Source organism: Vespa crabro, chromosome 10 (genome assembly GCF_910589235.1).
Source record: "Vespa crabro chromosome 10, iyVesCrab1.2, whole genome shotgun sequence".
Classification (NCBI taxonomy): Eukaryota; Metazoa; Arthropoda; class Insecta; order Hymenoptera; family Vespidae; genus Vespa; species Vespa crabro.
In genome coordinates, this window is record NC_060964.1 from 5,230,548 (window position 1) to 5,244,576 (window position 14,029).

The 14,029-nt window shown below is 37.2% G+C and overlaps 1 protein-coding gene across 1 annotated transcript; it reads left to right on the plus strand.

Annotated features, from left to right (window-relative positions):
* Positions 1 to 8,160: 8,160 nt before the first annotated feature.
* On the plus strand, positions 8,161 to 10,009 carry LOC124427501 (SAGA-associated factor 29). The gene is made up of 2 exons (XM_046970496.1): positions 8,161 to 8,302; positions 8,835 to 10,009. The coding sequence occupies exon 2, from the start codon at positions 8,975 to 8,977 to the stop codon at positions 9,854 to 9,856; it is 882 nt and encodes a 293-aa protein (XP_046826452.1). The 5' UTR covers positions 8,161 to 8,302; positions 8,835 to 8,974; the 3' UTR covers positions 9,857 to 10,009.
* Positions 10,010 to 14,029: the final 4,020 nt, after the last annotated feature.

The following is a 14,029-nucleotide window of genomic DNA, read 5'->3' on the forward strand; positions in this document are numbered from 1 at the left end:
AGGTGGCAAATAAACGACGGAAAAAGCTTCTGATGAGTTTTTATTTATTTATTTTTTTTTTTTTTGCGAATATTCTTAGATATGGATTTTTTTTTTAAACGACATTCGAAAAGAAAAGGGGAGAAAGAGAAAGAGGAATGGTCGAGGAAGCAGTAAAAAGAGAAGGATAGTGGGAAAGAGGTTTAATTGACGAGCAACGTCGTCGGAACGGAAATTTCCGATAACGAGTGGACCCTGCAAAAGCGGCACAAGGAACGACGACGATACACGAAGCGGAAGGAAAAAGAATGAGAAGAATAATAAACGAATTCCGTGGGCCAGGAGGTTTTTATCGTGGTCGCGATACCCACACTCGATGCTTTGACTCGTTAGCAGTTAGCAATAACATTCGTTATTTTTATCATATCTTTGGGCCGTTGGCTCCATGGCCTTTATTCGCGAAGGAACACGTTTTGGTACTCGAGTCTTAAGATACCTCGAGATAGCCGCGCGTGTTGCACCACTCTCTTATATCGCATCTCACAATATTGCTCTTCTACAGAATGTTTCGGGAGGAAACGCTCGAACTCATGGAAAGTAATGAACGAACGAAACGAACGATTTCTTCTCCCTTCTCCATTCTCTCCTTTTTGATTCCACCCTTCTATCTTTTTCTTTCCTTTCGAAACGAAATAAAATTCAATCGGCAAAGTTCGGTGCACCACTAAGTAGCAGACAACGTAACATGGTAAAGATGAAAGTGGACGAAGCAAGAAAATCTTTTCTTTCTTTTCTTCGAAATTTATCCAACCAATGATCGTACCCACAATCAACCTTAATATACCACGTGCAACACTGTATCTTCTCACCGTTTAATATATTTATCTGAGATCTTTACGAGTCGCCTAACGACGTATAGCGTCCACAGAGATAATTACTCTTAAGGAATGAGCGTCTACCGACGTTTTATATATGACAACAAGATTAATTATATCCTCTCTTGAGACGCGAACTTGCTTGAACGTATTCGAAACTTTCACGGGATGCAACACGGACTTCTCTACCATTGCTTCTTCTTCTTCTTCTTTTTCTTTTTATTTTTATTTTTCTTCTTCTCCTTCTTCGTCCTCTTTGTCGTCTTCTTCTTCATTCATTTGCTTTTCTTTAGAAGAGAAAAGAAAAAGTTTTTGCCTTTTCATATGTCTTACAAGACGATCTTTCGCGTCGATGCTATCCAGGAAGGAAACGACAAGTCAACATTACCGTCTCATTGACAAGCACTCAATTATAATTGAATGCTCTCTCATGACTCTTTTTTTTTTTTTTTTTTTTTTTTATTATTATACAATGTAGGGTTCAAATTCGCAGATGAAGCATCGCGCGTGACCCTCGCAAGCGGCTACTCAGGGCGAATCGTTTAATGGTACAACCTGTTAATACCTGACATGTGTTACCCACACTACATGATGTTTCATATACATAACCAGTTATATTCTGGCCCTGGAAAGCAGTCACATCGTCTCGAAATGCGCAATCCCTGCGATCGATTTTAACCACCCTATCGACACCTCGTAATCCTACCAAACTCAATCGATATTGATGGATGTGTATTGGAGAAGGTTAATGCGACAAAGAAATCTTTTAGCTTTATCACGTTATATCTAATTTTTAATAATAATAGAAAAAAAAAAAACCATTGCGTCCAATCAGATGGATTTAAATGCATAATAAAGCATAGGACATCAGAAAATAGAATAGTGATTCACATTTTATTTTTCTTTTAAAGGGAGATCGATCAAGTGCAAATCGTAGTGTATCTGAACGACGATCGTTCGGCACATTGGCTAACCCGCTTTTAAAGTAGTGTCGTGCGCCAACTCTGCTCTCTTTCTCTCTCTCTCTCTCTCTCTCTTTCTCTCTCTCACTCTCTCGGTCACTCTCTCACTCTCTTTCTCGTTCAGGTTTAAAAGGTGTGCTGCGAATATATCGAAGGATACGATCGAAACGGTGGGCCCCCTCTTGGACCCCTCGGCGCTCCCTTGATTCTCAGTCCCGTCGACCACGATACCGTGCTCATAAATCATCAGGAAAATCAGACCCCCGGTGCTCGAGAAGAAAAGTGCGAGCATTATTACACGATATCTCGCGGTGCCGCGGTAGGCGAGCATTGAGCGCATTAAAGGGTCGCGCATTTACATAACATAAAACAGGCGTAAAAGCACACGAGCTTCTATGGGACGCACGCGATCCATGTTCAGGTACACAGCGTGAAACTCCTCTTTCGGAGGCTTCGAGAACACGCCACCTTTTATTACGATTTATTTCTTTTTTAATCCACGCTTACGATTATTTGTCAAAAAATCAAGATACTCAAAGCTATGGGTATTTTATTATCATTCGTTCATTGAATCATTGCATTAACGATTCCATATGTAATCAATTGCATATGTAATTGATTATTAAATTACAGTGATAACACTAAGATCGAATTATTTTTCGAATTAATTATGACATCATGGACCATTATGAAAGAATAATGAAAAGAATAAATAGTATTAAAAAAAGAAAAAAAAAAAAAAAACTCAGCTAAAGACAAAATATTTTTCTCTATAAAATAATTTTGTTTCACGTCTCTCGGACTTTTTGTTGCGAGGATATGTCTCTTTAAAATCTTCTCGTTTCATAAATTCGAAAAAACGAGCGAGCTATAGTGAAACTGAAAAAGTGTTTACGTCTGCAAATTCGTAGCGTAATAAATTCCATGAATTTATGCAGGTCACTGTGTCAATGTACCTGTTTAAAAATGAATAAATGGATTAATTTATTTACTCATTTGAATATCTTAAGAAGTAAGAGTCATAGAGACTTTATATAAAATTATTTTAAATGATAGATTTTTCTCTATCTTTTTTAATTATTTGATTATTTGATACATTACAAGTAACTTTAATAAATAATCCCTTGTAAAAAAACGTCAATGAAAAAATATAATCGTATGACCATTTATCAAAGAAAGATCATCCTACGTGATTTTAATGAGTGCCGTTGTATAAGTATGATTAAAAATATGAAATTCAAGTGTATGCGTGCTGAAGCAAGGTGTTTCAGGCCTTGAGGTGTAAGGTGGGGGAATCATAAATACTATATTTATTGGATTTGTAATTGTCGGTAATTAACATGCTCTTGGGCTACATACAAGAACCTTTGGTTTTCTTATTACCTTGTCGTGACTCGTTATAGAAAAGCGAATGCCTCCATTTTACATATACGAGGCGTCTTACTCCTTTCGTTTTCGCTTATCATTCGTTTCCCTAATTATTATTTCAAAAGTTGTTTCACGTTAATCGATAAATTTCAATTTATTCTTCATTTTAACAAGCTACTAATTCGAATTATAACAGAAGCCTTATAGCAATCCTCTTTCGTGTAACATCTTGTCTATTGATCGAACGATCGTGTCACCATTTATACTTGCTCACTCTCAGATTCAAACTTCTATCCATTTGGGATTCGATTTCAACTTCGGTCATATAAATCCTTTTGCTAAGTGGAGCTTGGTGATCTTTCAGGAATAAGGAGATGAGATCGCAACGGAGAGAGAGTCCCCACGTATTAGAAAGTTTTTCCAAGAGATCGGAACCTCTTCGTCTTGTTTAATCGATGGAACACGCGCTACGCCTCGTCTCCTACAGCATCCCTCTCTCCCACCGCTCTGTCTCTCTCTCTCTTTCTTGCTTTTATTCCCTTGACGGATAAGAAATCTGTTTCCGGCAGCAATCTCGTTCTTTATCACGGAGTATGCAAAAGGAGAAAAAAGTTAGTTCAGATCGATGTAGTTAAGCACTTCACTCAAAAAATATGGTCGAAGGAAATGAATTTGCTAGCGATGAAGCCGCCTTAATCGTAGCAATGTGATGGTACTCGTCTTTTTCAGTCTACCTCTTCCTTTCATTGTTCTTTTCTAGACAGCTAATTTTATCGAGGTAAATCTTTCTCTCGTTTCCTTTCACATTATACGCATATATATGTATATATATATATACAGAGTTACATTCACTATCATTTTTTCGCTATAAAGTTTTTCCCCTTCATCTTTTCTTCATCCGATAGATGAATTATTATTTTTTCTTAATTTGTAAAATCACGATCGAGTTGTATTTTCTTAAATCATTTACAAGATTGTCTTGGACAAATCCCAGTGATACGCGAATTACGTGTTTAAATGATTACGAGGGCTCGCTCACTGTCAAGGTCAAAGGAAGTATTTCGTTTCTAAAAGCGTTTAACGAGATTACGGCAATTATTAAAATCAGGCGAACGACGCGACGAGCCTGATTGTCAGCCGATGCAAAGTTTTACTTCGCTTGGTTTCGTTACAGGCTAAAACACCGTTGCAACTCAAATGCAAGAAAAGATAAGAACGAGAAAGAGAAAAGCAGGAAGATAGAAACGAGAATGATATCAATTTGTAGTTCGTTCGATGTCTCGAGCTCTTTCTATGGCTCTTTCTGGCAGGCTCGACACTCTGACAAGCTTGCCGAGTTTAGTTTAAGTAAGCAAACGATCGACTAAATAAAGGGGATGGGGTAAAGCTTTCTCTCTCTTTCTCTTTCCGCGGCTTCCAACCGACTGCAACGAACAGGAAAACTACGAACCGAAGTGAAAGCAACCAGACAGAAATTGATGTTAGGCGTTTGCATTTATTATTAATACATTCCCCGTCCTGTCGCTGGCTTAACCTGTCAGCCAGAACGTTTCGACCCCTCTATTCGACCCTCTTCTCCTGTCGCCGACCTCGAAACTTTCGTATCTACTCTTTTCCTCTTTTCGTCTTCCACCCTTTTTACTGCCTTGTCAATCTCCGCTGAATTTAATATCGATCCATCGAGGCCATACTCCTTAATAATTTAACCAACGTTAACATGAAACGGATAGTTTCTCTTTTTACGTTAGTTCGCTAATACTTTCTCTCGCTCTCTCTCTCTCTCTCTCCTTCTTTTTCTTTCTCTTTCTCTCTCTTGTAATTGCACACTTAAAATCTTTCATCGTCTCGTTACTCCTTTGTTGTTTATTTTCTTTATTAGGACGTTTAATTTGGGCGACACGCAACTAAAGAAAAACTTTCGATTTACAAGTAACTTGTTCGATACACGCGATCGTTCTCATAGAAAGTTAAACATTTTACTGAGCAATGTGAAGAGAAAACGAAAATGTCGATATACATATATATATATATATATATATATATATATATATATATATATATACTTATATATGTACTAGGAAGGCAAACATGTGATCGGCGAATTGGAAAAAAATTTATTTGGCCATCAAATAAAATGAAATGAGTAGAAAGAAAAAGAGAGAGAGAGGGGGGTAGTGAGAGGGAGAGAGGGAAAGAAAAGCATGAACTCTAATAATATTCCAAATGAAACGAAAAATATTATTCCTTGCGGAAGAGTCAATGGAACGGTCAATTCGCAACATCGATTTTCCTTTTTTCAGCCGATAGTTCAGCTGCACTGGTGTTTGTTAAAATAATAGCGTCATGGGAAACATGCCGCAATTCGATTAATTTCTTTCCTTTGAAACGAAAATCTTCGCTCGCTGCGTAACAATGCGTGTCATTTTCTCCCCTTTTTTTTTTTGGAATGAGCTCGCTCCTTTTTGGAATGAGACCCCCATCAATCCCGTCAGAACCATCGTTCTAACCAATATATGGCAGTAAAGTCCGGGAGGGTTATAAAAAATGAAAGTGAAAAAGACGATGAGCCGTGAACCAGGAAGCGTATAGTCCAATCGTGCTAATGCATATCGCTTTTACATTATACAGCGAGCCAAAAATCTCAGGGTGGCCTTCTTACAAGGGAGAAAGCCGATAAATGTATGCCTCGTGTCGTCACCTTCGGCCATACTTCACAGTAAATCAAACATCACGCAGGCTATCTCGTTTCTTTTTCTTCTTCTTCTTCTTCTTCTTCTTCTTCTTCTCTCCCTCTTTATCCCTCTTTATGCCTTTGTTCTGCCTTCCATAGCAATATCATTCTCAAGAAGATTTTCTAAAAGAAACGATAAATTCTGAAGGATATCTTATCTTGTTCTCGAAAAATTATGTGTCTCTACCTATATTATTTTCAATTCGAAACTTCTAATTTACCTTTTAGTCCTTCCAAAAAGAAATACTTTTTGATTTATTCAAAAGATAAATTCGAAAGACCAAAGATAAATTACAATATGATAGGCGTAAAATAATTTGTTTAATATATTTCTATGGTAAAAAAAAAAAAAAAAAAAAAAAGAAAGAAAAAAATCGAGTAAAAAAGTGTTTGACATTATTTTTTTTTTTTTTTTTTGGAAATTTTTTATCCTTTTACTTTTTCTCAATTTCGGTTATCTTGCTGATAAACGAAAATCGATAGAACGACGATAGACATAAAAATACGAGGGTCATGACGTATCGATCTCTTTATTTTCGCTGTCTTTCTTTTTCTCTCATCTTCACATTCTCTTTACTTCCATCGTTCCATCCTTCGATTTTTCCATTCCTTTTTCTTATCAATCGTGCCTGTTATTCCGTCCGACGTTCTATGCTCACTTCACCGGCAGTAAATGTACCTGAGCTTGACATTTTCATTTTACACCTTATACAGGACTTTCCTTTGAAATATCGTCTGTGCGTATATCTACGATGTATCTAACATCGTACTCGGTTTAACGACTGCAACAGGTCGTTAAGTCGTGCATCGTAAAATGTCAATATTAAACGAAAATTGGATCAATCTTTAATACCGAAAGACACTAGAAACGAAAGTTAGAAATTTAATTACATTTTTCTTCCCTTCTTTTTTCCAAATTTTTCTTAGAAATTTAATCGCTTTCATTAAACATTCTTACGTTCCTTATAACGACAAAATATAATTGTCAAACAACGAAAGAACAAATCTCATTTAATATTTTATACATTTTTCTTGTCTCGAATTTTATTATCAACGAAAGAAATAAAACTGATGCTTAATTATACATAAATATTTTTCATTTTTGATTTTAACGAACAACTAAAAGCTTTTAATAGATAAGACATGATCGAGTATATACTCGTAAAATGAATCCTTTCGAATGTTCATCGTCTACCTCGAACTTAGCAACCGCTAATTCGAAAATGGTTTCGCCTCGTGGGCTGACATCCTTGAACATTACTTGCGGTATCGAGAGAATAACGGAGTAAAAGCGAGAACAACCAAGCACGCGTAGAGAATGGTATTGTACATAGAATTACCCCGAGGTTGGAGATCTTCTTACGCCTCGTTAGACCTCCTGTTTTGTCTTTTGAAATGAATTTCGCAAGAGTATTGTATATATATATACATATATATATATTACCCACATAGATAATATTCACGTTTTGCGGTTACTAAACTCCATAATATCTTACCTTCATAATATCATTTAATAGAAACTTTCATCTTGAAAATATTTTCTCTTCGTGAACATTAAAAGTTTCGTTTAAATTCATTAGATCTTCTATCATTTTAATGTACAATTTTATTCTATAATCATTCAAATTTGTCATTATTATTTAATATTGTACTCGATAGACAATATATCGTTAATTGAAAATTCTCAAGAATTTATCTATATGAGAATGATCAAATTTGTTTCATCTAACTTAAAATTTAATGATTTAAAAATATCACATTTTTTTCTTATTTCAAATGTATTTAAAGTTCATAAATTTGAGATCGCTTATGAGATATTTATAAGAGGATTATTGACCAGTTCCAGCATTCTTCATCAAATCTTTTGAATTTCTTTTTAATCTTACGATTTATCGCAATCGTTCGTTGTTTAACAATATCAATATCTGTTAAAAGCAAAGTTTTTCATTTTATTATCGTCTCTCTCTCTTTCATCTCTCTCTCTCTCTCTCTCTTTGAAAGCTTTTATCGAATATTAATAACTTTCAATTGATTAAACATTAAAGTTTTCGTAAAATTATACTCGATAAATACAGAAAATCAAAAAGCAGCATTGAAAATGACCCGCGAAATGGGAAAAGAGAATACGCCGCGAGCGTATGACAAAACTTCTTACGCTTGGTTAATTCTGTCTAATACCAGAAGGAGGCAGCACTGCCTTGATGGAAAGTTCTACGACGCGTCGGTAGTGGGAGAGACTCAAGCAGTATGGCGCAGAAGCACAAGCACGTCGGATGTATACGCTAGTAACGCTTTTAGTATTGCTTGCTGCTTCGTATTAGAGGGACGATTTTTGTGTTCTTTGTGCTTACCAAGAATTATTAACAAGTTTTATTCTCGATAATAAGGTACGTTTTTCGCGTCTTTGTCTACAGTGTCACTCGTTAAAAGAATCATCGTTAGAAATATGAGTATCGATCCGTTCTTTGCAATACGTCAAAGGATGACGCGTTTGTGAGGTTATGTGACGGTTTCATAAAGAGAAATTTAATTTTCAAACAAGTTTGATAGTGCAATAAAATATCTATTGATACTACATTAATACCGGTTAAAATTGTATCGAAGAGGTTATGTTGATGTTTAGTGTTATGAATCGAAAATTGATTTTCTAGTATTATAACAAAGTTTTACACTTATGAAATGTAAGATCGTCAGTTCAAATCCTCTTGGGGGAAAAATTTTTTGTTTCTTTTTTTTTTTTTTTCTTCTTTTTATAGAAAAGGATTCTTGTGATATTTTTTCGTTTAAATTATAAATGTTATTTATTAACAATATTTGAGATTGAAAAATCTAAAAATTAATTTATATTAATCGCCGCAAAATTATTATTTAATATATATGCATTTGAATATCATTGACGAGTTTATTTTGTTCTTACAGAAAACCAGTCGTGATTTATGTCGGAGAATTACTATGTTATCAACTAAAAGACAACCGATAATAATTAATGAATCATAGAAGTAACTGTAGATCATTCAACTCGTACTCTATCTTACGGCAAAGTTGCTGAGATCAAGAAAATGCCATTTACAGCGGACGCAGCGGCCACTCAGATCCAGGAACGTCTTCGGAATGTATATCAATTGGTTCACGATATCGAGGCGCAGAGAAATCGAACGGAACACAATTTAAATAATATTGTGAAAACTCACGAAAAGGTTACGCCGGAAGATAAGGTATCGCCGTACTATCAACAAAAACTAAAGAATCTCTATAGCGCAGCAGTTACGGACGCTCAACAAGAAGAAGAGATTTTGCGGAAAGCTCTTGGGAAGATCAATGAAATTCGTGCGATAAGAAATGAGAGGCGTATACAGGCGAGAAATGCCGGTAACAAAGAAACGATCAGGCGTGGCGCATTAATGAAGATGCTGTTAAGTACAGCACAGACCCTTCCTCTTTACGTTGGTAAAGCACCAGGAGCAAAAGCACCTCCATTGTGTGGTGCTGTTCCAGCTGAACCCACCTATATCGCGAAAATGGGAGACATGGTAGCTGCTCTGGTAAAAGGATCCGAGGAAGAAGAGAATTGGATCCTTGCGGAAGTCGTTCAATTCAATCCCACGACAAATAAGTACGAGGTCGATGATATCGATGAAGAACAAAAGGATCGTCATACTCTTTCACGTAGAAGAGTCGTACCTTTACCACTGATGAGAGCTAATCCAGAGACCGATCCTCACGCTTTGTTCCCAAAAGGATCCATCGTAATGGCTCTCTACCCTCAGACAACGTGTTTCTATAAGGCCGTCGTCAATCAATTACCTACCACAGCTACGGAAGAATACGAGGTACTATTCGAGGACGCAACTTATGCCGATGGTTATTCACCTCCATTAAATGTGGCACAACGTTATGTTATATCTATCAAGGAAAGTAAAAAGAACAAAAGCCAATGTTGAGTCAGTATTAATAAGTTCTCTATATATTACTATATATTTATGTATTTACATCGTAGACTTTTAAGCGTTTGATAAGATTTATTTTATAAGACACTTGTGAAAAATAAAAAGAACGCGTTCACCGTGGTCATCGATACCACCCTTTCCCATCAACGAACATTTGCCATCCTTTTATATAAATTTTTGAACGATATAACGATCGAAAAAAAAAACATACCCTCCAATTTCCTATCTTTTCCCATAACACTTCCCCTATCAGTATTTAACGGGGAATCGATTTTACTCAACGTTTAAGTAAACTATCGATAATTAAGGATAATTATAGATATATTTCTGAGACGTTAAAATGCATAGGGCGCACATACTTGAGGATAGTAAATTGCACGTCGTTGGAACTTCTCGAGGGACTAAGCGAGGTCGTGCAGATAGGAAAGACGCATATATACCGTTAGGGTACTATTTCCGTAATGCTTTTAGACGGCTGTAATCGGCGTAGGTTATACAAAGATAATGTTGGCATTAGTGTACGTACGCGGGAGGACCTCGATGTGAACTGTTTTGACCTTTCGCAATATCGGCATTCCGTGATCAGTTGGCGACGTAATTTCTTCCTGCATTGGAAGAATATTTGCAAAGATGGGAAATGGATAAAACTAAAATTTCAATTGGAGAATAGATCGTTCAAAGCACAAGCAAGGGAAGAGAGGGAACATAAAAAGGGATTCCATGCAATAATTAATTTCAAAATCAATGATTACCGTAGAACATCAAAGCGGTTCAAAGCCGATGCTACCACAGTCAATGGTTCGTTAGATTCGGCCAATTCTCTTTCATTATTTAATTTAATCACAGCCTTGCATATTATCTACAAAAAAGCTCATACGATATATGTTGATAAGTATATTTAATTAGTTTGCAATGTCCTATTTGTTTCCTACTGTTCGTACAATCAATATTAACGTTAACTTATTCCATTTTTCATATCTGCGAATATATACTCCATCGGTTTGCGTTATTTCAAGAATTTTTCGAAAAATCTTTTTCCTTGTTAATCTGTGCACGAACATCGTGATAACTCGTTACATAGTATAAACTCCTGGAATAACTATATCGGTGGGTGACTATCGAAATAAAGATCGTCACGACATCGAAAGCTACCTCTTACCAGTAGAAGGAAATGTTACGACATAAAAAGAAAAGAGAAAAGTTTTAATCCCCATCCATAGAAGAATATTACGAGGTATATCGAGAAGCTTGAGAAATAGTAAAGATGATCCGTGAACGAAATTGTTCCCGATCTGCGATCTAAATCGATCGGATAACCGATCTTAGAAAGTAAAACTTGGCTATTTTCGAGCGATCGAATATCTTTCCACTTTAAGATAACGAGGATCGCCATGTCGACAGAAGCCATTCGCAGTCATGGAATTAATTCAAGTGGCGGCGATTAGCTTTTGGCGAGTCAAGAGGCGCGAATTTCTTTTCAACGTTGAACGACCTTCCTCGCGCGAAGTTCAACATGACAATGCGAATTCCTTTAACAGAGTGCAATATGTATGTGTAGATATATATTGTACATAAAATACATTGTACCTGTGTGAATGTGTGAGTTGCTAGAATACAAGTGGAGACGAAGCATGCAAGCTACCGGAAGCTAAGGCGAACTTGCACCCGGGCACGCGAGCCGTCCTTTTCACCCTCCGATCTACGATTGTAGGAACCTTTACTTCGTCTTTTCTCTTCTCTCTTCTCGCTCCTACCTCGTTCTCTTCGTTCATTCGTTCCACGTCTCAGTTATCTGAGTAATGCCTCTTCGTTTGGTTCGCCCTGCCTACTTGCCCTCTCACTCTTTCTCTCGCTTTCTCTCTCTCTCTTTCTCTCTCTCTCTCTCTCTCTCTCTGTCCTCTTCTTTCTCTTTCTTTCTTTCTCTCTTTCCTCATTTCAGTCTTCTCATCTTCTATCTCTTCCTCTCGTCTTTCTTTTTCGCCTGTATAACCCGATCGTAGGTAGGTGGGTCCACTCCAACCCCTTCCAATAATGGCGCACTGTATTTTTCTTCGGAGCTCGTAATTACGGCCAAGTGGTCGTGCACACTCTCAAGCATATTTTATTTCGCCCGAGATCGATCGTACCGAGGCCATAGCCATCATGGTCGATATCCATCATTTGCCCTCTTCGTCGCACACTATTTTCCAAGACCTCCACTGGACCTTTCCTGACCACCGATATGTTCTTTGTCATTTTTGTAATCTGCTTCTTTCTTTTTTTCATCCAAAAGTCTTCACATCGTCATACAATTTCTTCGTACAACTATTTTCTATCTGTCTAGTATTCTAATATTTTATGACAAAGACTATTCGTTTAATGATACTTAAATTTTTATTCTTTATGTTTTAATTAATACGCCGGAAAACAGAGATAGATAGATAGATAGATAGATAGATAGATAGAGATAGTGAGAGAGAGAGAGGGAGAGAGAGACAAATGGATCGATAATTCTGCTTAACGAGTTGCCAACGTTTAATTCAACTCCAGTTACTAAAAAAACTGTCGTGAATTTTAAGTGACGTAGTAATGAATCCGACTATGTTTTTGGAAAGAAAGACTTAGTATTAATAGCTTCTCTGTCATTGAACGGACGAGAAAAATCTGAGGGCTCGTTTACGGTCACTATGGGACGAGAGAGTAGACCTATCGATAAAGTGGCCCTTCTCTCCTTCTTCTTCTTCATCTTCTTTCTCTCTCTCTCTCTCTCTCTCTTTCTGAAGGATGCGACGTTTTCGTTTCCATTTAATCTCGCTCGATTGAATCCGCTATCATCCTTTTTCGTACCTATGATATCCGTTCTAGCACGATTTCATTGGACGTCACTAGCAGCATTTTCCTTCCCAAAGACGTTAAAAAAAGAAGGATCCTACGGTTAATAGCTTTTACTTTAGAAGAAAGAAATAAAGAAAAAGACAGAGAGAGAGAGAGAGAGGAGAAGATCGTAGATTCATCGAAGGTAGTGCCTTTTCGAGGACGGTACGGATCCGGGTTTAGCCTCGTTTTAGCCGCGGGCACAAGCTAAGAAAGAAGTAAAGCTTCAGCGCAAAGGCGTTTCGAAAGCTGATTCGATCTAAACCTATTGGCTTTCGCTAGAGCAATTTCTTCTTCGATACCACAATGTTCGGCTTGCTGGCTCTATCGGGCATGCCGGTAAGCACCGACACGTTCTTTTCTTCCTTTTATACACGAGCGACACTTTAGACCAAGCGATAGCGTTTGGTACTGCCGTTATATTCCTCGCGCTGTCTTTCTCGAATAGCGATCAGTAGTAGTAACGGCCAAGTACCACATCGAGATGCACTTGGAATGTCTCGCTCGACTTCAAGTACCTTTCACTAAAATCGTCTAACGGCGGCCCTTCGGCTATGAAACTCTCGCCTTGCGAAAGTAACTTTCCGCGATTACTTAAATGTCATTCCGTAAAGGAAATGCGAATCATTTAAATGGGCCGACTTATCGACCTGGAAAATGAAGATTGTTAAGATATAGAAATTGAGATTTCACGGATGAATCGTATAACGTAATTATTCAAACGATCTAGAATTAAGGAAATTACTTGCATTCAATATAACTATTAGTATCCGATTGTGATTTCAAATGTTTTACTTCCGAAAACGATCGCGTTAGCTAGTTTTCTCTATGTAAAAAGGATTTGAAACAAAAAAAAAAAGAAGAAAAAAAAATAAAAAGAAAAAGAAGATTTCAATGTTCTTGACGTTTCTAACGAATTTAAAATTACTACTAAACGTGCTAAAATGCGTTCTCTCTTCGGACATCCTGAAGCTCTCTTTGCGACGGCGGCGATTTGTTAGGTTTTTTGCCAGGAGTCCGGCATTAAAGGATGGAACGGCGTTCTCGCTTACATATTTCAACGGGAAATTTGTCTCTCGCAGTCGGCGAGAGAGCACGATCCACGATTCCAATGTTGGAATCACGTTCTCGACGTGGCCGTTGCGACGACGCCCGGCTCTCGTGCTCGCCCGACGGCTAGGGAGAAACGGACGAATAATTCATAGGCGGGCGGCTCCTCGTTAATTAATTGCATTTGCCAATGAAGGCGGGGCGCTTTAAAACTTCCATCATAATTCAGACTATAATCGGTTATCGTGGTCATTATCGTCTCCA

Bases quoted from the DNA above. Each gene is read 5' to 3' on its own strand.
- LOC124427501 (XM_046970496.1), top strand. From the start codon at position 8,975: ATGCCATTTACAGCGGACGCAGCGGCCACTCAGATCCAGGAACGTCTT.